At 41.7% G+C, this 25,151-nt stretch overlaps 1 protein-coding gene across 1 annotated transcript in view; it reads left to right on the forward strand.

The window, feature by feature from the left end:
- Positions 1–25,151, forward strand: part of LOC117314638 — a 122,298-nt gene that overhangs the window by 68,125 nt on the left and 29,022 nt on the right. The window contains exon 3 of the mRNA XM_033868717.1: positions 23,992–24,102. Within this exon, the coding sequence (XP_033724608.1) occupies positions 23,992–24,102 (111 nt within the window). The remainder of the gene's footprint in view (positions 1–23,991; positions 24,103–25,151) is intronic.

The raw sequence follows: 25,151 nt of genomic DNA on the forward strand, positions 1-25,151 counted from the left end.
CGAATGGATATGAAAAATGTATTGTCCGACCAAAAATTCGCGAAAATAAGAATGCGCTCATTCTGGGTAAATGGCACTTTTGACTATCAAACCGGTTAATAGCATTTTTGGAGGATATGGTTCAAATAGCATTTCTATTGTATATTGTATATGGTGTAAAATAAGGAAAGGTAAAATAACAGTTGGTATGACGTATACAACCGTACAAAACATATTTAATTTCTTTTCATTATTTCGTGATATAACATTGAACCGCCGATGTATATTGTATATGCACATTTAAATATTTGATTAGAAACTGAATACAATGAAGTGTTGTATAATGTATATACAACGTTTATGTAGCTCGCCTAATCCCTATACATTGTACATATTCAATTAAAATACAGCATTTTTATAGAAAACTGTTCTAACAGCTCCATCTAATATGTCCTGGTGTAGAAATACACTGGAAGGTAACAAAGCAGTCATCAAGTAATCCTTAATCTTCACATCACGAATAATTGCACGTGACATTTGGATATTGACAGGCTTTTCATACTAATCCCCTGATGTATTTGCCAAAGGACGTATTATTCGCTTTTCATTGCAGCAAATACATGGTCGTAGCGTTAATAAGTAATACAGTGTAATAGCATATACCATAAAACGGCGCTAAAGTATTCCATATCGAATACATCCGCGTTCATCTAAATAACGCAAATGTAGGTTATAAAAATATACCACTATATAACCTAATATGCAACCCTCGAAAGTGATATCAACTATCACTTTTCTTCGATGTCTGTTAAGTCTATTGCTTGTCTTCCATGTCGTTCAAGGTCTCTTGTTTTCTTTGTCTGTCAAGGTCAATTGTCTCTAATGTCTGTCAAGGTCATTTTTCTGCCCTGTGTGTCAAGGTCACTTGTCTTCCCTGTCTGTCAAGGTCACTTGTCTTCCAAGTCCGTCAGGTGTACACAAATAAAACGACAAAATTTGTTTTGATATTGTAGTAGAAATATGGCTTAGTGGATGACTTCGAAAATCAGTTAATAAGAGATAAGCTATCAGGACGTGCACGTACATTAATACCAAACATAAAATGACTTCCCTGATTCACTACACAATAGTGACAGAGTTACGGTAATGACATGCGCACTGATCAGTTGTTATTGCAGGTGACTCGTGTTATGCAGCTAAGTCGACCATTAATTTAATTTTTAATTAACCGTTTATGTGGCACTAATTATGAAGTTATTGTGGCGGCTGTGGATACTGGAAATATCTAATAAAATAAAATTATTCATTAAATAAAAGAAATGCAGTCAAAGCATTCAGATTAAGCCATTCATTGGAGATCCTATCACCTTCGAAAGTCTGGGGATTTCGCTCTCTTGGAATAAATTTGGGTATATCTAAGGTTTACGGTAAGTCGTTTGAAAAGTTCCACGCATAACGAACTGGTTGATGGCAAAACCAAAACCCGTCCTGATATTCGCGTAATATTGGTAGGTTTAACGGTAGTTCTACAGCACGATCCTTTCTATCTTGTATCGACTGTTCTTACGTAAGAGGCTACTAAATACGGGACCTTATCTTCTCATTTGAATACCAATTCCATTCTTCCTAATATCTACATTGACGATTACTCGATTTTGGCCTTTAGTCGAGCGTTCGCCCCTTGATGAAGGCTTTGGGTTGTGTCCCCTGGCCGAGACATACCGAGTCGGTAAAATGGTAGTTGCTTCTCCTTCTTAGCGCTCAGTTTTTCGAGAGTTAGGCGGCTGGTTCGTCTGTTTTCAGTATAATATGATAGGGTGAGGTGTAACCCACAAAACATCCCCGTCATCCTTTTGTAACCCACAAAACATCCCCGCCGTCCTTGTGTAACCCACAAAACATCCCCGTCGTCCTTGTGTAACACACAAAACATCACCACCGTCCTTGTGTAACACACAAAACTTCCCCGCCGTCCTTGTGTAACCCACAAAACTTCCCCGCCGTCCTTGTGTAACCCACAAAACATCCCCGTCGTCCTTGTGTAACCCACAAAACTTCCCCGCCGTCCTTGTGTAACCCACAAAACTTCCCCGCCGTCCTTGTGTAACCCACAAAACTTCCCCGCCGTCCTTGTGTAACCCACAAAACATCCCCACCGTCCTTGTGTAACACACAAAACATCACCACCGTCCTTGTGTAACACACAAAACTTCCCCGCCGTCCTTGTGTAACCCACAAAACTTCCCCGCCGTCCTTGTGTAACCCACAAAACATCCCCGCCGTCCTTGTGTAACCCACAAAACATCCCCGCCGTCCTTGTGTAACCCACAAAACATCCCTGTCGTCCTTATGTAACCCACAAAACATCACCACCGTCCTTGTGTAACACACAAAATATCCCCGTCGTCCTTATGTAACCCACAAAACATCCCCACCGTCCTTGTGTAACCCACAAAACATCCCCGTCGTCCTTGTGTAACCCACAAAACATCCCCGCTGTCCTTGTGTAACCCACAAAACATCCCCGCCGTCCTTATGTAACCCACAAAACATCCCCACCGTCCTTGTGTAACCCACAAAACATCCCCGCTGTCCTTGTGTAACCCACAAAACATCACCACCGTCCTTGTGTAACCCACAAAACATCCCCGTCGTCCTTGTGTAACCCACAAAACATCACCACCGTCCTTGTGTAACCCACAAAACATCCCCGTCGTCCTTGTGTAACACACAAAACATCCCCGTCGTCCTTGTGTAACACACAAAACATCCCTGTCGTCCTTGTGTAACACACAAAACATCACCACCGTCCTTGTGTAACCCACAAAACATCCCCGTCGTCCTTGTGTAACACACAAAACATCCCCGTCGTCCTTGTGTAACACACAAAACATCCCTGTCGTCCTTGTGTAACACACAAAACATCACCACCGTCCTTGTGTAACCCACAAAACATCCTCCCGTCCTTGTGTAACCCACAAAACATGTAACCCACAAAAAACATCTCCGTTGTCCTTGTGTAACCCACAAAACATGTAACCCACAAAACATCCCCGCCGTCCTTGTGTAACCCACAAAACATCCCCGCCGTCCTTGTGTAACACACAAAACTTCCCCGCCGTCCTTGTGTAACCCACAAAACATCCCCGCCGTCCTTGTGTAACCCACAAAACATCCCCGTCGTCCATGTGTAACACACAAAACACCCCCGCCGTCCTTGTGTAACACACAAAACATCCCTGTCGTCCTTGTGTAACCTACAAAACATCCCTGTCGTCCTTGTGTAACCCACAAAACATCCCCGCCGTCCTTGTGTAACCCACAAAACATCCCCGTCGTCCTTATGTAACACACAACACATCCCCGCCGTCCTTGTGTAACACACAAAACATCCCCGTCGTCCTTGTGTAACACACAAAACATCCCCGCCGTCCTTGTGTAACCCACAAAACATCCCCGCCGTCCTTGTGTAACCCACAAAACATCCCCGTCGTCCTTGTGTAACCCACAAAACATCCCCGCTGTCCTTGTGTAACCCACAAAACATCCCCACCGTCCTTGTGTAACCCACAAAACTTCCCCGCCGTCCTTATGTAACCCACAAAACATCCCCGTCATCCTTGTGTAAACCACAAAACATCCCCGTCATCCTTGTGTAACCCACAAAACATCCCCGCCGTCCTTGTGTAACCCACAAAACATCCCCGTCGTCCTTATGTAACACACAAAACATCCCCGTCATCCTTGTGTAACCCACAAAACATCCCCGTCATCCTTGTGTAACCCACAAAACATCCCCGCCGTCCTTGTGTAACCCACAAACATCCCCGCCGTCCTTATGTAACACACAAAACATCCCCGTCATCCTTGTGTAACCCACAAAACATCCCCGCCGTCCTTGTGTAACCCACAAAACATCCCCGCCGTCCTTATGTAACACACAAAACATCCCCGTCGTCCTTGTGTAACCCACAAAACATCCCCGCCGTCCTTGTGTAACCCACAAAACATCCCCATCGTCCTTGTGTAACCCACAAAACTTCCCCGTCGTCCTTGTGTAACCCACAAAACATCCCCATCGTCCTTGTGTAACCCACAAAACATCCTCCCGTCCCTTGTGTAACCCACAACAACATCCTCGTCGTCCTGTGGTAACCACACAATAACATCCCCATCGTCCTTGTGTACCCCACAAAACATCCCCGTCGTCCTTGTGTAACCACACAAAACATCCTCGCCGTCCTGTGTAACCTACAAAACTCCCGTCGTTTTAACACACAAAACATCCCCGTCTCCTTGTTAACCCACAAAAATCCCGCCGTCCTTGTGTAACCCACAAAACATCCCCGCGTCCTTGTGTAAACCCACAAAACATCCCCAGCCGTCCTTGTAACACACAAACATCCCCGTCATCCTTGTGTAACCCACAAAACATCCCCGCCGTCCATTGTAACCCACAAAACATCCCCGCCGTCCTTGTAACCACAAAACACCCCGTGTCCTTGTGTAACCACACAAAACATCCCCCCGTCCTTGTGTAACCCACAAAACACCCATCGTCCTTTGTAAACCCACAAACTTCCCCGTCGTCCTTGTGTAACCCAAAACATCCCCTCGTCCTTGTGTAACCCACAAAACATCCCCCGTCCTTGTGTAACCCACAAAAACACCTCGTCGTCCTTGTGTAACCCACACAAACATCCCCAAATCGTCCTTGTAACCCACAAAACATCCCCCGTCCTTGTGTAACCCACAAAACATCCTCGCCGTCCTTGTGTAACCCACAAAACATCCCCGTCGTCCTTGTGTAACCCACAAAACATGCCACCGTCCTTGTGTAACCCACAAAACATCACCACCGTCCTTATGTAACCCACAAAACATCACCACCGTCCTTGTGTAACCCACAAAACATCCCCGTCGTCCTTGTGTAACCCACAAACATCCCCGTCGTCCTTGTGTAACCCACAAAACATCCCCGCCGTCCTTGTGTAACCCACAAACATCCCCGCCGTCCTTATGTAACCCACAAAACATCACCACCGTCCTTGTGTAACCCACAAAACATCCCCGCCGTCCTTATGTAACCCACAAAACATCACCACCGTCCTTGTGTAACCCACAAAACATCCCCGTCGTCCTTGTGTAACCCACAAAACATCCTCGTCGTCCTTGTGTAACCCACAAAACATCCCCGCCGTCCTTGTGTAACCCTCACAACATACCCACCGTCCTTGTGTAACCCACAAAACATCCCCACCGTCCTTATATAACCCACAAAACATCCCCACCGTCCTTGTGTAACCCACAAAACATCCCCGTCGTCCTTGTGTAACCCACAAAACATCCTCGTCGTCCTTGTGTAACCCACAAAACATCCTCCCGTCCTTGTGTAACCCACAAAACATCCCCGTCGTCCTTGTGTAACCCACTAAACATCCCCGCCGTCCTTGTGTAACCCACAAAACATCCCCGCCGTCCTTGTGTAACCCACAAAACATCACCACCGTCCTTGTGTAACCCACAAACATCCCCGCCGTCCTTGTGTAACCCACAAAACATCCCCGTCGTCCTTGTGTAACCCACTAAACATCCCCGCCGTCCTTGTGTAACCCACAAAACATCCCCGTCGTCCTTGTGTAACCCACTAAACATCCCCGCCGTCCTTGTGTAACCCACAAAACATCCCCGCCGTCCTTGTGTAACCCACAAAACATCCCCGTCGTCCTTGTGTAACCCACAAAACATCCCCGCCATCCTTGTGTAACCTACAAAACATCCCCGTCGTCCTTGTGTAACACACAAAACATCCCCGTCGTCCTTGTGTAACCCACAAAACATCCCCGCCGTCCTTGTGTAACACACAAAACATCCCCGTCATCCTTGTGTAACACACAAAACATCCCCGTCATCCTTGTGTAACCCACTAAACATCCCCGCCGTCCTTGTGTAACACACAAAACATCCCCGTCGTCCTTGTGTAACCCACAAAACATCCCCGCCATCCTTGTGTAACACACAAAACATCCCCGTCATCCTTGTGTAACCCACTAAACATCCCCGCCGTCCTTGTGTAACCCACTAAACATCCCCGCCGTCCTTATGTAACACACAAAACATCACCACCGTCCTTATGTAACACACAAAACATCCCCGTCGTCCTTGTGTAACACACAAAACATCCCCGTCATCCTTGTGTAACCCACTAAACATCCCCGCCGTCCTTGTGTAACCCACAAAACATCACCCACCGTCCTTGTGTAACCCACAAAACATCCCCGTCATCCTTGTGTAACCCACTAAACATCCCCGCCGTCCTTGTGTAACCCACAAAACATCCCTGTCGTCCTTGTGTAACCCACAAAACATCCCCGTCGTCCTTGTGTAACCCACAAAACATCCCCACCGTCCTTGTGTAACACACAAAACATCACCACCGTCCTTATGTAACACACAAAACATCACCACCGTCCTTGTGTAACCCACAAAACATCCCCGTCATCCTTGTGTAACCCACAAAACATCCCACCGTCCTTGTGTAACCCACAAAACATCCCCGTCGTCCTTGTGTAACCCACAAAACATCCCACCGTCCTTGTGTAACCCACAAAACATCCCCGCCGTCCTTGTGTAACCCACAAAACATCCCCGTCGTCCTTGTGTAACCCACAAAACATCCCCGCCGTCCTTGTGTAACCCACAAAACATCCCCGTCGTCCTTGTGTAACCCACAAAACATCCACACCGTCCTTGTGTAACCCACAAAACATCCCCACCGTCCTTGTGTAACCCACAAAACATCCCCGTCGTCCTTGTGTAACCCACAAAACATCCCCGTCGTCCTTGTGTAACCCACAAAACATCCCCGCCGTCCTTGTGTAACCCACAAAACATCCCCGCCGTCCTTATGTAACCCACAAAACATCCCCGCCGTCCTTGTGTAACCCACAAAACATCCCCATCGTCCTTGTGTAACCCACAAAACATCCCACCGTCCTTGTGTAACCCACAAAACATCCCCGTCGTCCTTGTGTAACCCACAAAACATCCACACCGTCCTTGTGTAACCCACAAAACATCCCCACCGTCCTTGTGTAACCCACAAAACATCCCCGTCGTCCTTGTGTAACCCACAAAACATCCCCGTCGTCCTTGTGTAACCCACAAAACATCCCCGCCGTCCTTGTGTAACCCACAAAACATCCCCGTCGTCCTTGTGTAACCCACAAAACATCCCCGCCGTCCTTGTGTAACCCACAAAACTTCCCCGCCGTCCTTATGTAACCCACAAAACATCCCCGCCGCCTGTGTAACCACAAAACATCCCCATCGTCTTGTGAACCCACAAACATCCCCATCGTCCTTGTGTAACCCACAAAACATCCCCGCCGTCCTTATTAACCAAAACATCCCCGCGTCCTTGTGTAACCCACAAACATCCCCGTCGTCCTTGTGTAACCCGCAAAACATCCCCACCGTCCTTGTGTAACCCTCACAACACCCCCACCGTCCTTATGTAACCCACAAAACACCCCCACCGTCCTTATGTGACCCACAAAACACCCCCACCGTCCTTCTGTAACCCATAAAACATCCCCACCGTCCTTGTGTAACCCACAAAACACCCCCACCGTCCTTCTGTAACCCACAAAACACCCCCACCGTCCTTCTGTAACCCACAAAACACCCCCACCGTCCTTATGTAACCCACAAAACACCCCCACCGTCCTTATGTAACCCTCACAACATCCCCACCGTCCTTGTGTAACCCTCACAACATACCCACCGTCCTTGTGTAACCCTCACAACATACCCACCGTCCTTGTGTAACCCTCACAACATACCCACCGTCCTTGTGTAACCCTCACAACATCCCCACCGTCCTTATGTAACCCTCACAACATCCCCACCGTCCTTGTGTAACCCACAAAACATCCCCACCGTCCTTATATAACCCACAAAACATCCCCACCGTCCTTGTGTAACCCTCACAACACCCCCACCGTCCTTATGTAACCCACAAAACACCCCCACCGTCCTTATGTGACCCACAAAACACCCCCACCGTCCTTCTGTAACCCATAAAACATCCCCACCGTCCTTGTGTAACCCACAAAACACCCCCACCGTCCTTCTGTAACCCACAAAACACCCCCACCGTCCTTCTGTAACCCACAAAACACCCCCACCGTCCTTATGTAACCCACAAAACACCCCCACCGTCCTTATGTAACCCTCACAACATCCCCACCGTCCTTGTGTAACCCACAAAACATCCCCGCCGTCCATCTGTAACCCACAAAACATCCCCACCGTCCTTGTGTAACCCACAAAACATCCCCGTCGTCCGTGTGTAACTCACAAAACATCCCCACCGTCCTTGTGTAACCCCAAACGCTTGACCTCACTCATTATGACACCATTTCGTTAGCACATTAGCGATCCCTATCTATATAAATATATTTTCACTATAAGAACGTCATTTCTAATTACATGTGACATGTTGGTCCACAACTACATATGTATACTGTATAAATCGATAACATCCCTATCACACGACCCGCCTACATACTGATTACTGATCAGCTGTCATCATGTACTGTGTACTTTTACACTCAGCATGGCACGATCCAGAAACGCACACTGCATTTTGTAAGAAAAGATGCGAAACAGGATGTATTTAAAAAAAAAAAGGCTTAACAATGTCTTTTTTTTTAATTTTGAACGGTATAACTTGTATAAAATGTGTATTTTGCATGTTGTAATTCTATATAAAAAATGATTAAAGTACATGTATAGTAATACTTTTGTAACATCATAGATAATTCATTTGACTGAGATTGATAGAACTTGTACACCTTTGAGATAAACTGGAGCGTCATGTCGTTGACTGTTACACAAGGTTAAAGGGTGACGTTGATCTTGGATGCTGATTCCAAGCAATCATCGGAATAGCGGCAAATCAATTTCTGTAAGTGTCCGCTGAGTTATTCCAGGAAACAGTTCCCCAAAATTGAAGGCGTCCAATCAACCAGGGAATGAGTTTGGCCAGAACATATTGACACTCTCCAACCCTGTACTATACCAAGTACACGTACTTTTGATAACATTACATTGCTGACGCTCCTGTAACGATATTCACCGACAAAAAAAATGCGAGATAGTATGTATTACTTATGCTTAACTTTCGCCATTTTCAAACAATAAAATTGGACAAAAAGCACAGTTTCAAAATTTCATTGTGAAAAATAAATTTAGAATCATTTCTGGAAAGTCAGTTATTTTCGAATAATAGACATGGTTCTACTTTCCACAATTTTCATTGCTTAAACATGGTCACGTGGATGTTACTTTGAAGTAATGATCTGCCGTTTCTACTTTTGGAAACACCCCAGTTCATATTGCCTTTTTAACGTTATCATTGTCAATGTTCAAAAGTAAATTTCCTGTTATCAACATAAACTTAATGAATTCCAGCCTTTTTCAAACAAATTTCATACCTACAGTAATATGGTATTTTGATTCGGTAAGTATGGTGTTTACCGACTCGGTACAGTCTAAGATATGGACCGAGAGCTTTGGTTCCTCCAATTGATTTAACACCATATTAACCTCAGGACATTAACGCGTGTCTTGTTAGAAAACTATTGTGATCGTTATTTTATGCACATTTATCAAATCATTATAAAATAAAATAATTTCTTCTGTACAATCGCTTTCTCAGAACAATTGTATTAGGCTGTGTTCTTATCTTTGAAGCAAAGAATGTGAAAGGAGAATTTGCAGTTGAAATGTTTAAAAGATGATAAAAACTAGTGAAGGAAGCGCTGTATGACTTCATTGACTCAGTATCAAGTAGTTTAACATCTCGTTTGGAAGATATGAGTTTATATTTATCGATTTTATGATAAATTCAGTTGCTATCAGATCACCCTCAAAGCGAAGTCGTAAAAATATGTATTGATTAGGTGAGTTTAACGCGTGCATGTCATCGCGTTTATATCCACAGGATAATCCCGCCGTTTGATTTGTCAGAAGTTGTTCAGCTGTACAATGTACGGAAAGAGATGTCGAGCTTCTCGATACTGAGTATATTAACCAATTAGATGTAGTAACTGGCCCGCTCCCTACTGTAAACCTTAAATCAATACAATGTAGCTTGTAGGCCTAATAAGTACTCTCCGGGGGGTAACATTGGTGATGTACGGGCCTACACCGTACTGCGCCGGGGGGTAACATTTGTGATATACGGGTCCACTCCCCACAATGACCTGTAGACCTACCCCGTTCTCTCCGGGGGGTAACATTGGTGATATACGGGTCCACTCCCGACAATGACCTGTAGACCTACCCCGTTCTCTCCGGGGGGTAACATTGGTGATGTACGGGTCCACTCCCCACAATAACCTGTAGACCTACCCCGTACTCTCCGGGGGGTAACATTGGTGATGTACGGGTCCACTCCCCACAATGACCTGTAGACTTACCCCGTACTCTCCGGGGGTAACATTGGTGATGTACGGGTACACTCCCCACAATAACCTGTATACCTACCCCGTACTCTCCGGGGGGGTAACATTGGTGATGTACGGGTCCACTCCCCACAATAACTTGTAGACCTACCCCGTACTCCCCGGGGGGTAACATTGGTGATATACGGGTCCACTCCCGACAATGACCTGTAGACCTACCCCGTACTATCCGGGGGGTAACATTGGTGATGTACGGGTCCACTCCCCACAACAATAACCTGTAGACCTACCCCGTACTCCCCGGGGGGTAACATTGGTGATGTACGGGTCCACTCCCCACAATGACCTGTAGACCTACCCCGTACTCCCCGGGGGGTAACATTGGTGATCTACGGGTCCACTCCCCACAATGACCTGTAGACCTACCCCGTACTCCCCGGGGGGTAACATTGGTGATGTACGGGTCCACTCCACACAATGACCTGTAGACCTACCCCGTACTCTCCGGGGGTAACATTGGTGATGTACGGGTCCACTCCCCACAATGACCTGTAGACCTACCCCGTACTCTCCGGGGTAACATTGGTGATGTACGGGTCCACTCCCAACAATGACCTGTAGACCTACCCCGTACTCCCCGGGGGGTAACATTGGTGATGTACGGGTCCACTCCCCACAATAACCTGTAGACCTACCCCGTACTCCCCGGGGGGTAACATTGGTGATGTACGGGTCCCCTCCCCACAATAACCTGTAGATCTACCCCGTACTCTCCGGGGGGTAACATTGGTGATGTACGGGTCCCCTCCCCACAATAACCTGTAGACCTACCCCGTACTCTCCGGGGGTAACATTGGTGATATACGGGTCCACTCCCCACAATAACCTGTAGACCTACCCCGTACTCCCCGAGGGTAACATTGGTGATGTACGGGTCCACTCCCCACAATAACCTGTAGACCTACCCCGTACTCTCCGGGGGGTAACATTGGTGATGTACGGGTCCACTCCCCACAATAACCTGTAGACCTACCCCGTACTCCCCGGGGGTAACATTGGTGATCTACGGGCCACTCCCCACAATAACCTGTAGACCTACCCCGTACTCTGCGGGGGTAACATTGGTGATATACAATGTACGGGTCCACTCCCCACAATAACCTGTAGACCTACCCCGTACTCCCCGAGGGTAACATTGGTGATGTACGGGTCCACTCCCCACAATAACCTGTAGACCTACCCCGTACTCTCCGGGGGGTAACATTGGTGATGTACGGGTCCACTCCCCACAATAACCTGTAGACCTACCCCGTACTCCCCGGGGGGTAACATTGGTGATGTACGGGTCCACTTCCCACAATAACCTGTAGACCTACCCCGGGTATTTATGTTAAAGGTATTTTAACAACATTAAAAGATCGCTTTTAGAAGATTTCCTTTAGTTTGATAAAACAGAAACTATCTCATAATACTTAACATAAAATGCATGCCTATACTTTTCCGTTTTTTCCGTAACATTTGCCAATAATGTGGTACGCCTTTTTGAACATTTCCTTTGATTTTTGGGGTATGCCGACCATTCACACTTTTTCAACATTTAATATAAATGATTCTATATACATCACATGATGACAAGTAAAACTGCATGAAGAACTAGAAGATCAAATCCAATCCCCTCCCGATCCTCTCCTTATACTCTTTCGATCCCCTCCCTATCCATTCATATACCCTCCCGTTCGCCTCCTATACCCTCATATCACCTCATATACTCACCCATCCCCTCCTATACCCTCCCGATCTCCTCCCTATTCCCCTTTACTCTACTATTACCACATACACTTTTGAACCCACGTCTGATTTTTATCTAGCAGCATGTCGTGGCGACAGGGATACACATAATTGATTGATGACGTCTTTCTAATTATTGCATTCATCAAATCATACAAAAAAGGACGTTTTTGCGTAACCATGACGATATATCGTAACCAATACCAGCACAGAGAAATTTATGTTGTGAGGGACTGCTGATAAATGCTTCTGTTTTTAATTTGCCTCCGACGTGTGTGTTGCTTGATGATTTAAAGCTCTCTGTGATTTTATAAAATATAAATTATGACAAAACTACAAAAATATGTTGCATGATAGAATGCATACCCTTATGACAAAGTAATGTGAGCATCTATACATTCATTCTTTATAATTATAATGAAAACTGGAACACTACCCACTGATAACAGGAGATTACTAATGTGATGCCCCACTTTCTATATGTAAATGTGGCGCGGGAAATACGTCATACACGCATGGGCAAACTGGTTTGTTTTTGGCGGACTGGCGATCAAAATAGACTAATGTCAATCACACGTGTACTGGTTGCTGCCACGAAGGCAAAGAAAAAGAGTGGGCAAACTCACAACAAACTCACAACAAACGCACAACAAACTCACAACACCATCTAGGACTTACAGAGTCAATGTCAGTCTGTTAGACATAAAAATAGATAAGTTCAACGAAAAAGCCACCATGGATTAACATTGAAATTCTCGGCATTTGATTATCAAAGCCATCTTGTTCTGTTTATCATCAGGGGTGTAACGCGGCGCGCGCAAGGTTTGTTCGTCTGCTAGTTTTATATGTGTGTTTCATACCTTACTTATAAAGTGTTAACGCAACTGAGCAGACTTATAGAAAATCAAATGAAGATATACCCATAGGGGTTATAAAGTTTGATTTGATGTTTTGAAGTTTTATATTTATAAAAAAAAGACAGAGAGGCCTTAATAGGAAATAGTGTTGAGATTTTCCATCGAGTTCGGTTTGGACAGGTAAAACTCTTACTTTGTCGTGTAAACAGTAGCCACATTCCCAGCAGAAATTTAGAATGTTTCTAATAATTACAAAAATCTGATTTTGTTCCAAATTTCGTCTGATTTTAGGCATTAACAACTATGTATAATTTACGTCCATGATAAGAAATGTGGCTAATTTGTTCAATCGATAGAACATTCGTCTTTTTCACTCGGACGTTCGGAACTTGAAATATAAAAAAAAGACACCACGTTTATTTCGATTTAATGATACGCCTCCTTCCATTGTTTTTAATTAAAGGGTTTACTTGGTCAGTCATCACATATGTATTATATACACTTCTTTGTATTATCCGGACTATTTGTGTGAGTAAAACATTCCCCTGACACATATGTATTATATACACTACTTTATATTGTCCGGACTATTTCTGTGGGTAAAACATTCCCCTGACACATATGTACGTGTTTGCGCTTCACTTCTGGTCCTGGCAAATCGATAATATTGACAACAGAAAGCCACTACCTTGAGAAAACACTTTCGGTGTGTTTTTTAAAACATATTCTTACGTTTTGAGACGTAGACCTTCAACCATTGTCTGGACGGTTATATACATGTACTGATAACCAAATGTCTGGAGTCGCTACGGTCGGCAAGCACGCGCCTTCCCCAGCCGTTATATCAAGCATGTGGATAAAATGCTGGAAAGGCGAGGTGATGGCCTCACATCTACATATACATTGTTATGTACGTGTATATAGAGCAAGAAAGTATACCCGTGAGTTTGTATTGATAAATGCTGGGAATATCAATGCTTCCGGTCAATAAAGAAAAGTAGGGGCATGGTCAACTTGTTTTGATAAAGCATTTACAAAAAAGCTACGTTTGTATCGTATATCTGCTTACTGACCAAAGTATTGCGTTCTGAGTTAAAAATGTTAAAGAGGCATTTCCAGTATGTATCTACATGTATGTGACGCTTGAAAACTCGTGTCGTATAACAATAAGAACGCGTTTGAATAAATCACTAATTACATGATTATGATCATTTGAGTCGCGTGCGGTATTTGCCAAATCTATAGAATGTGTTGAAGTTGACTATACTTAGTAAGTTAAAATAAATGTATTGTTATATGAAATGAATTAGTTAAAGTCATATGCTAATGTAAAGATAACCGACATTCTGTTTGGTCTGCAAAATAAATTCATAATATATGAATCCCATTTTTGAAAATGACATATTAGGAGTCTTTGTGTTTAGTATTTTAGAAAAATTAATTTTGTGGTTTATTCATATACAACATACAGGTATTTTGTATCGTGCAGTACCATACAGTATCATACAGTACCATACAGTAATGCCATGGAGCGGCTCCGTCCTTCTAATTAATACTTGCAATAAACCCGTGAGATAATTTAGCGTTTAAAAAACTATAGATTGGTTCCAACACTCATTTCTAGCGATATTCGCTTCTCCGGCTTCCACTCCGTGTATTAGTCACGACGAAGAAAGGTTGTTGTTACTTTAGTACCTGAAATAAAAAATGAAACTCACCAAACAACATTCTTATTGATCACAAACACATACAGGTTTCGTTCAACGCATTATCACAGACATTCATTCATTAACCATGAAAGTTCTAGAACTTCTCATCAAAATAAGGAAAATGATTCCTCGCGGATTAATCTATGTGAATCCCTGGATACATCATCACAGTGAAACACCGCTATCACACACATCTTATACGTCTCAGCTTTGGCTGTTTGTTAAAAAAAATCAAAATTGAGCAATGATAATAACAAAAAATCGTCCATTCGTGCGTAAATGTTCCTTTGTGTTCGTGACAAGCGCCATATTGGAAACGTTAAATGCGTGAATTTTGCCTTTAAATTCCAACGTCATCCATAAAGGTTTCGTTTAATATCACTTTCATGGCGTCGTAAAGATGGACTGATACCAGATAGGCGAAGCTATCGTCAATGGTTTATTTAAATAACAAAGTAACACCATAACTGATGGTCATAAATCGTATGGTTATAAGGAACGCTCGCTCTGACCCGCCGATAGTGAGTCCGTACATACGTAGACATGGATCTAGTATACTAGTAAGTATACGGGATAAAGTCGGACACTTTGGTCGGGCACGCGAGAAAATTCGCATTCCTAATTTGTTCTATCATGGATTTCATTATATCGTTATGTGCACAGATAGTATTAAACCTTATTCGAGGTGAATAATCCATTTTACAAACAAAAACAAATACAGTAGAAATGAACAAATTCGTCATGGGTTTGTCTTTTAAAACATCATATTGAACATGCTTAACGCTAGTACATATACAGCAGTTTATGACATAAGACTGTGACATTCAATGTCTGTACCTATGTATACGAATTATGTACACGGTATTCACCCCTACCCAGGCCGATTGAATCAACCTCATATATCTGAACCACATGCATGTCTTTCTCTTTTCTATTCAATTGTACTTTGTTTCTTCTTTGCTTTCATTTCCTTCCATGATATACTGTGTTGCTGATCTCCTCTCCTTTTCATTTTCCTTAATCTCCCCCCTACCCCGTTCCTTACTCTCATCCCCCTCCCCCCATGTTAGACTGCCACCCTTTCTTTTGTAAGTATTTATAAGAATAGAAATCAATCGGTGTTTTGGAAACTCCTTACCACTTCGCTCTCTATAGGAAACATCGCCTTCACGTTTTTTTTCCATTCGTAAACACCTCTCACATTCACCTTCCCGTGTTCCCCAAATCTAGTTTTCCTCTCATGATTTTTCATTCTTTAATTCGTTCCAAAATCTCTTTCAAATTACATTACTGCCTATTGTTCCTCACGAAAAACCTCGCCCCATGTTCCCTGATGTCCGCCCCGGAAACAAGTACTGACGAGGTGGGCGAATCGAGTCACGATTTCCTCTGTCAACTAGCCACACGATGGCAGTGTGAAGTAAGGCACTTAAATAGCGCATCAATGGCCCTTTGATATTTGATTTTAACTGTTATATCGCTGTTACTGAGTACAATATTTAAAACAGTCCATTATCAAATCATGACAATGGCAGAAGAACGACACTGTCAATTGCACTTGAAAATAACACGTGACACATTTTACCTAGACCAGTGGTATTACAATGTTATTTCAAACTACAGATTATTTGTTTTTGGAGTTTCTTTTTTTATATTATTATTTTTCTTTCTGTTTTACTTCGTTAGCAAATATGCCAGATAAAAAGTAAACTATATTAAACGTTGTTTTATTCAGATCAAGAATAAATATAAGCTGGTATTTTAGGTTCCGGTTTATCGTTAATGCGTTGTAATAATATTACTTCCGATGTAAATATACAGTTAAAACGCTATAATCATATCGTCATATATTTTAAAACATTTTGGCTTAGAGCCGCATTTTGTAAAGCTTCCATATGTCCTGGTGATGTATCTAAATTAAGTCACGAATATAATTCCGGAGAATTCCAGTCCGTGTTCTTAAAATCCTATTCTTTACGCTTAGAATTCGATAATATTAAAAAAAAACAATGCCTGCGAAACGCAGATACTGTTTGTGTTCGAGATATAAAGATGAAATATCGACTTTGCAGCATATACAGGTTCATTTTAGGAGATACCATTCCTCATAACAGATTTGGTCGATTTTGTTTCCTTGTGATTAATGTCGAACGTTTTCTTCAACAATGATTACAGGGACATGGAGCCTTGGAATCGATACAAAAAGGCCATACAGCATACAATTACACGTCAGTAATTATCCTTAGAGATAAACATGTATTTGTTCGGATTAACTGACAGAGATACGTCCAAGTGCAAGTATACTAGACAAACAGGGCCAATCGCCGAGCCGCATGGCTCACATCTATTGATTGCTGCAAATTACGAAATGTTGACGCAAATAACAAAATTGATTGACACGGCAGACAGGCAGACTCAGTCGGGATGGAGCACACGTTTCCTCTTGATCATACGAATTGTACACATTCTGTAAAACGTAGCAAAGTATCCAGACATGTCAATATACATAGATATTGACATGTACATTTGTATATTTATCACAGCAATGAACATATACACAGTAGTCAAAATTTAAATAAGATATTAGTATAACGATAGCATTAGTAAGCTACTAAATCATTTATGTGTGTGAGAATGTTTTTGTTTTTTTATTATTATTATTTTCCGTTGTCGTTGTCGAGGAAGCATGGTCCTGTATACGGCTCGATAAATCCTCAAGGGGGATACCTATTTCATTAAGGCCAACATTTGTAAGAGCGCAGCTCATCGCGCCCGAAGGACGCGGGAGCGAAGCTCTCTTTAAGACAACACGCGTATAAGCTATATTTCCAATCAAATCTATACCCCTTCAACTTTGAAATCGTGTCCCGCGGGAAAAGTCACGCGCCTCCAGTAGAGGCAGCCATGTTTGAAATATCATTCCCTCCACGACGAGATCTGACTGGTGTTTCTCTCGTCGAAACAAATAACTGAAAGTTAGTTCAAATTACTTAATTCTTGAAATATCCACACAACTCATGTCGAAGGCCTGATTCATTTAAAAGTTACCATTTCTATTTTCTTTTGTCTGACGAGGTACAGTGTAAATGTATTTGGCGAATTTGATTGGCTCGAGATCATGATTTCGTTGGTTACCTAAATCGGAACCCTCCCAGTTTTGGTTCTCATCAAATTGGATGCAAGAGTAGAATAAGAGGTTATTTTGCTGCATATGTGCATGATATAGAACAGATTTTAATTGTATTATCATTGGATAACAGCATTATAAGTACAACTTTCCAAGTTACAACCGAAAACCCTGAAATATTACTGAGTTGAACACCCCATTCAGAATGGTGCTGTATTGTCGTCAAGCGTGACGTCATAAGAATTCAACGTCAAAGATTATGTCACGGATTCCCGCGCTTTCTCAGCGCATATATGTTAAGAGTTTTTCGTCGTCCAGGTGTCTGTGAAATATGTGATATTTTACGGGAAACGATTCAATATCTTCTGTATTTTCTAAGTGGGTATAGACTGTATTAACTGCAGTAGTTGCTGCAATTAGTTTTGTCATAAAATTTCATCAAAACTTGTATTTAAATAATAAAATACATTTCATAATTTTAAAAAAATTTGACTGTGTCGACCTCTTTACACCTTGACCTTAAATTACTGGATATTATGATTAATAAGGCATCATGAAAAAGATAGTATAAGTTATCATTGTACAGTGTGTATCAAAACATGTATGTGAATGAGGAGATTCCATTCTGTTTGTATTAGTCTTACTTTCAAAAGTCTATGTAAAACATAGATGTTTATAATATATCTCAAATAATAATCAAAGCGAGTGATTTTGCTTCTTGTTGCTTAACCACTGGCTTAGATAGACATACAAATATATGTCCGTGCTTCAATAAAAACAAAACCAATACCAAAACCCAACACGTGCATAAAATGAAAGATATAGATATACGTCGGAAGTTTTAATTGTAAGTAGTTTATAGTGATACGATTGCCTTCTAGCATCGCGTTAGTTCCCTTTAGCTCAGTCGGTAAAATAGCTGTGCAGTAAAGCCAGGGTCGCGGTTCGATGTCGGTGGAGGCACACTACTTGCCTGCCTTTCTGTTATATCGGTTAACCACTCCAAGTGCAAGCTATATGAAAATGAGAGGCTTCGTTGGGGATAAAACCTGGGTTAATGTGTGTTCGGGATGAACACGTTTGAAAAGTGAGTAGTGAGGCAGGTTTTAATTTTAAATTGTGTACATAGCGATTTCTAGTGGGGGATTTCCCTTTGGCTCAGTCGGTAGAGCGTCGGACCAGTAAGCAGAGGGACGCAGGTTCGATCCCCGGTGGAGGCAATATATTCGCTTTCCTGTTATATATATCATGAAAATCTTGTTGTATCGTCTGCCCTTTTACGTTGTTAGTAGCATATGGAATGTGGCAGTAGAATAGTGAACGCCATTATTCAGTGCACATGTCATCACGGATACGATATTTACGATCATTTGGAATCCGACAATGCAAAGTAAAGCCAATGTAAGTCACATCAGGACAAACAATAAGAATGTCAGCCGATATTTGTATAGATGTAATACATTGCTAATTTTACAAGGTGTTTACATGTTGTTGTTGTTTGTTTGTTTGTTTTTTTTTTTTTTTGAATTGGCTATATGTATTGGATTAGGACTTAATATTGGCCTAGTTTGTAGCATATTTTGCAGACGCGTTGTGTCATTATTCTGAATTAATACATCCTCCCTCGTTAAGTATACCAAACATTCCCTGGAGAAAACAGACTTTGTAATTTGTTTATTTGTTTGGAAAATTAAGCCCGTTTTTCGTAACTTGTCAAAAATGCACTCACTTCAGATTAAAAACCCGGATGTTTATAATATATTTCCGAGGGGGGTATTATCAACAGTCTATATGTATTTAGATTAGGACCTATTTATTGGCCTAGTTTGTATCATATTTTGCAGACGCGTCCCATATACATCATACACCGGAAGTCTTTGGTACATTAGTGTATACGTCATACACCGGAAGTCTTTGGGACATTGGTGTATACATCATTCACCGGAAGTCTTTGGTACATTAGTGTATACGTCATACACCGGAAGTCTTTGGGACATTGGTGCAACGTCATACACCGGAAGTCTTTGGGACATTGGTGCAACGTCATACACCGGAAGTCTTTGGGACATTAGTGTATACGTCATACACCGGAAGTCTTTGGGACATTGGTGTATACATCATTCACCGGAAGTCTTTGGTACATTAGTGTATACGTCATACACCGGAAGTCTTTGGGACATTGGTGCAACGTCATACACCGGAAGTCTTTGGGACATTGGTGCAACGTCATACACCGGAAGTCTTTGGGACATTGGTGCAACGTCATACACCGGAGTCTTTGGGACATTGGTGTATACGTCATACACCGAAAGTCTTTGGTACATTGGTGTATACGTCATACACCGGAAGTCTTTGGGACATTGGTGTATACGTCATACACCGGAAGTCTTTGGGACATTGGTGTATACGTCATACACCGGAAGTCTTTGGTACATTGGTGTATAAGTCATACACCGGAAGTCTTTGGGACATTGGTGCAACGTCATACACCGGAAGTATTTGTGACATTGGTGTATACGTCATACACAGGAAGTATTTGGGACATTGGTGTATACGTCATACACCGAAAGTCTTTGGGACTTTTGTGTATACGTCATACACCGGAAGTCTTTGGGACATTGGTGCAACGTCATACACCGGAAGTCTTTGGGACATTGGTGTATACGTCATACACCGAAAGTCTTTGGTACATTGGTGTATACGTCATACACCGGAAGTCTTTGGTACATTAGTGTATACGTCATACACCGGAAGTCTTTGGGACATTGGTGCAACGTCATACACCGGAAGTCTTTGGGACATTGGTGCAACGTCATACACCGGAAGTCTTTGGTACATTGGTGTATACGTAATACACCGGAAGTCTTTGGGACATTGGTGTATACGTCATACACCGGAAGTCTTTGGTACATTAGTGTATACGTCATACACCGGAAGTCTTTGGGACATTGGTGCAACGTCATACACCGGAAGTCTTTGGGACATTGGTGCAACGTCATATACCGGAAGTCTTTAGGACATGTATACGTCATACACCGGAAGTATTTGGGACATTGGTGTATACGTCATACACCGGAAGTCTTTGGGACATTGGTGTATACGTCATACACCGGAAGTCTTTGGGGGAATTGTTGCATACGTCGGAAAGTCTTAGAGGCGTTTGTGTACACACATCTTACAAATGATCTCAAACAACGATACACATGTGACACTTCTAAGTGAATGAACTCATAACGTAACCTTGGACGAAATAGTGGTATTAGTTATCGAAATACAGAAGACTCATTAATACATAATATTGCAATACCATCCCTTCTCATTCATATTTGATCGATGATTCTATTATCCAAACCTTGATGTCAGGATCATGGCCTGGCTTCATCACGTATCCGAGTGCCGACTTTACCTGTCACTCACAAGAAGTTGTTCGTCAGGTTTGGCCTTGAGTTGGTTTTTAATCTGATTTCGATGGAAATCAAAAAGTGTGTGGGCTGATCCTTTATATAATAAATCAACTGGGAGATCGATTTTGTTTCCCTAGAAATAGATTGACTATGAAAGCTATTGGCAAAAAATGAATAAAAACCTTTCCATTTCGTCCTGTTATCGTATTTCGGCCAGTAGTTTGTTCAGGCGATGAAAAAAGTGTATGCAAAATCAAAGTTTCTTCCCTAGAAGTGTATCTTTAAATGCAACTAAGGATCGCACAAAAATCGTCAAGATATTAGCACCTTTCGCTACAAATGACGAGTACAGAACGAAATAAACTGTATCGTACAGCTTTAGGCCTCGTCAGTGATGTTACGGACATGACATCATACAGCTGTTTCGTCCTTCTAAATGTAGAACTCGTCAGTGATGCTAGAGACATCATACAGCTGTTTCGTCCTAAATGCAGGACTCGTCCGTGATGTTACGGACATCGTACAGCTGTTTCGTCCTTCTAAATTTAGGCCTCGTCAGTGATGTTACGGACATCATACAGCTGTTTCGTCCTTATAAATGTAGGACTCGTCAGTGATGTTACGGACATCATACAGCTGTTTCGTCCTTATAAATGTAGGACTCGTCAGTGATGTTACGGACATCATACAGCTGTTTCGTCCTTCTAAATGTAGGCCTCGTCAGTGATGTTAGGGACATCATACAGCTGTTTCGTCATTCTAGGCCTCTTCAGTGATGATAGGGACATCATACAGCTGTTTCGTCCTTCTAAATGACATCATACAGCTGTTTCGTCCTTCTAAATGTAGGACTCGTCAGTGACGTTAGTAGACTATAGAGACATCGTACAGCTGTTTCGTCATTCTAGGCCTCGTCAGTGATGTTAGAGACATCCTGCAGCTGTTTCGTCCTTCTAAATGTAGGACTCGTCAGTGACGTTAGAGACATCGTACAGCTGTTTCGTCCTTCTAGGACTCGTCAGTGATATTAGAGACATCATACAACCGTAGATAAATACTATTAATAACTTTCATTACACTTATTTACGTAAACAGTTATTTTGTAGAAGGTAAGTTTTTTCTTTTTCTTTTGTTCTGTTGCGTGTCCCCACGCATACATGACGTAACATCTCTGTGTGTTTGGTGTACCTACTAATTTAGAAATTCTCTCTATCAATTTCACTTGAAAATATGCCGTTCTTTAGATGACAGTTAACTTCATATGAAAACAAAATAGCGAAAATCAATGATAGAAAATATAGTGGTTGCGATTTCCATTTCTTTTCATTGAAGCATACATGCACTTGATGTCTGTATACAGCTCAATAATTGTCACATTTAGTTATATAATCAATTGTTCCCTTCTGTCAGAAGACCTGATATTATCTTCAATATTCTTTTGGCAGATATTTCCAGCATTTTATAGAAAGTCATTGCATGATCGACAAAAGTTATTGAATTGAAATATTACAAATGAACAGTTCTCCTCTCTTTGTTACTCGCGATATTGTAATCGATCCGTTCATATTGTTTTCTAGAATTATATAAAGTATCGGTCATACACTGTACAAATAAAACCTTACTGTTGTCACACCATTGTCATTGTAAACAAAATCGGCATTACTTAACAAGAAAACACCCACCTTGTCTGTATTCAGAACTTAATCAATTACATGTACTTAGGGATTTCTGAAAGGGCCGAATGTCATCCAAATGTTTGCTTCTTACGACTGTTTAACGTTACGTGATGCTGGAGGAGAACACACGAAATGACGCTGATCTGAGTGTGTTTTAGTCCTGGTTCTACTGGTAGTGTTTATATATAGATAAGAACTTGTATGGACATATTGGGGTGATGTTTTAGGCATGCTATTTTTTGTTTATTACAGTGACCCTTTTAATTAAAGTAATTTTATATCCCCACCGTCCATCTGTCCGTCCGTCCGTTACAAAGCGGTCAGATGTATAAGTTATCCTGCGTCCATCTATCCGTCCGTCACAAAGCGGTCAGATGTATAACTTATCCTGCCTCCATCTATCCGTCCGTCCGTTACAAACCGGTCAAATTTATAAGTTATCCTGTGTCCGTCCGTCCGTCCGTCACAAACCGGTCAGATGTATAAGTTATCCTGTGTCCGTCCGTCCGTCCGTCCGTCCGTCAGTAGTAATTTCATTTTATTTTTCCTTGATTAACCATCAATGCTGTGTTGTCGATTTTGATTTTCCATTCACTCGTTAATCATATTTCTTTCTTTCTTTATTTAATAATATCATTTTTTTATTCATCTATACATTTGCCTTTATACAAAAAAATGTAATTCCGTCAAAAGTAGTTTCTAGTTTTAAAGGAGTTTCCTCCCCTATCATACAATAATTATATGTGTAAGAAGAGAATGTTTTGCTGCGCACTGGGAAAACATCCTTAGGACCAATACTGCCATTCTACGATTTAAGTCAATTATATGTGTTGAATGATCTTTAACTATTTAATGTTGTATCTTTCCTATCCTGTTAGTATGTACTTGTTCTGATATCTATAAGGTAACCATTGTCTCTGTAATCCATTAGAATAGTCATTGTTATAACCCTAGATAATGTGTTATTGTTTACTTTCAGATAACGTCACCATGGTGGCAGTGGAAGCCGTGGACGGACTTTGGACGACGTGTGTTACAAGCAAACTTCCTATGTATGCTCAACTCAACACCTGTGATACTTTAGTAGCTGGTAAGTACAACCTACATATACTGTGAAACATTTAAGATCGGTTGTGGTGTTTTTTGTTTTGTTTTTACTTATTGTTTTATTTCCTTCCCAAATGTATACAGAAAGATAAAAACTTAAAAAATGATATATAAAAAAAAATCAGAATCAAAAATCATTTTAATATCATCGTCATTTCGATGGTTATTTTAACCAAAGACATTCTTTATATATCAATCTGTGCAATAGCCACTAAGACGTTTGATATTTAATTATTTGAAATAGTCAACATAAACAAGCTGGAGTTATGTAAATATTGAGAGTGAATTATAATTTTAAAAGAAAAAAAGATTTTGCAGGAAAGAGAAAGACAATTAAAAGATTTTTTTTTTTTAAATTGAATTTACGCTTCACCATATCCGGCATTTACAACACGCATTTTAGATTACTAAAAATATTGTCGCAGAAATAATCATGTAGAAGTCGGAGTTACTTCCCTTATAGTGTAACTAAATATTGAGATCTGGTGAAGTCTGTACTTATATTGTACATGTACATGAAATTACCGATTGCAAAACTGCAAAAATAGTTAATGCAAATATTTTAGATGAAAACCTAATTAAATGAATTATATATTGTAAAGATAAAACACATGTTTGTACGGTTTATTTAATTTTAAAGTTGAAAGATTATTAGGCCTACAAAAAAAAATAGAAATAAAAATAGCACCATATTGTGACGTTCCAAAACATACTGTGTTTTTTTCGACAAATTCTCGAATTAACGAAACGTTTCATCACTTACTGCATGTATATTGCCGTTGTAATTGAATGTATATACTTCGTGACTTGATCAACCAGCAGGCATCACCGACACAGGGGAAATGTACATCAAAGGGAGGCAACTCTGGTGATCTTGATGATTTGCTATTTACAATGTAAATTAAGACAAGGGCCCAGTGTCCAGGGCTTTTATTCCATGTGGAAACACAAAACACATTTCTTTTTCCCCATGTTTTCTTTTTCAACTTTTTAATGTTTTCACTTTCAAACTAATTCAACGTCGCTTGTATA

Source organism: Pecten maximus, chromosome 16 (genome assembly GCF_902652985.1).
Source record: "Pecten maximus chromosome 16, xPecMax1.1, whole genome shotgun sequence".
In the NCBI taxonomy this organism is placed as follows: domain Eukaryota; kingdom Metazoa; phylum Mollusca; class Bivalvia; order Pectinida; family Pectinidae; genus Pecten; species Pecten maximus.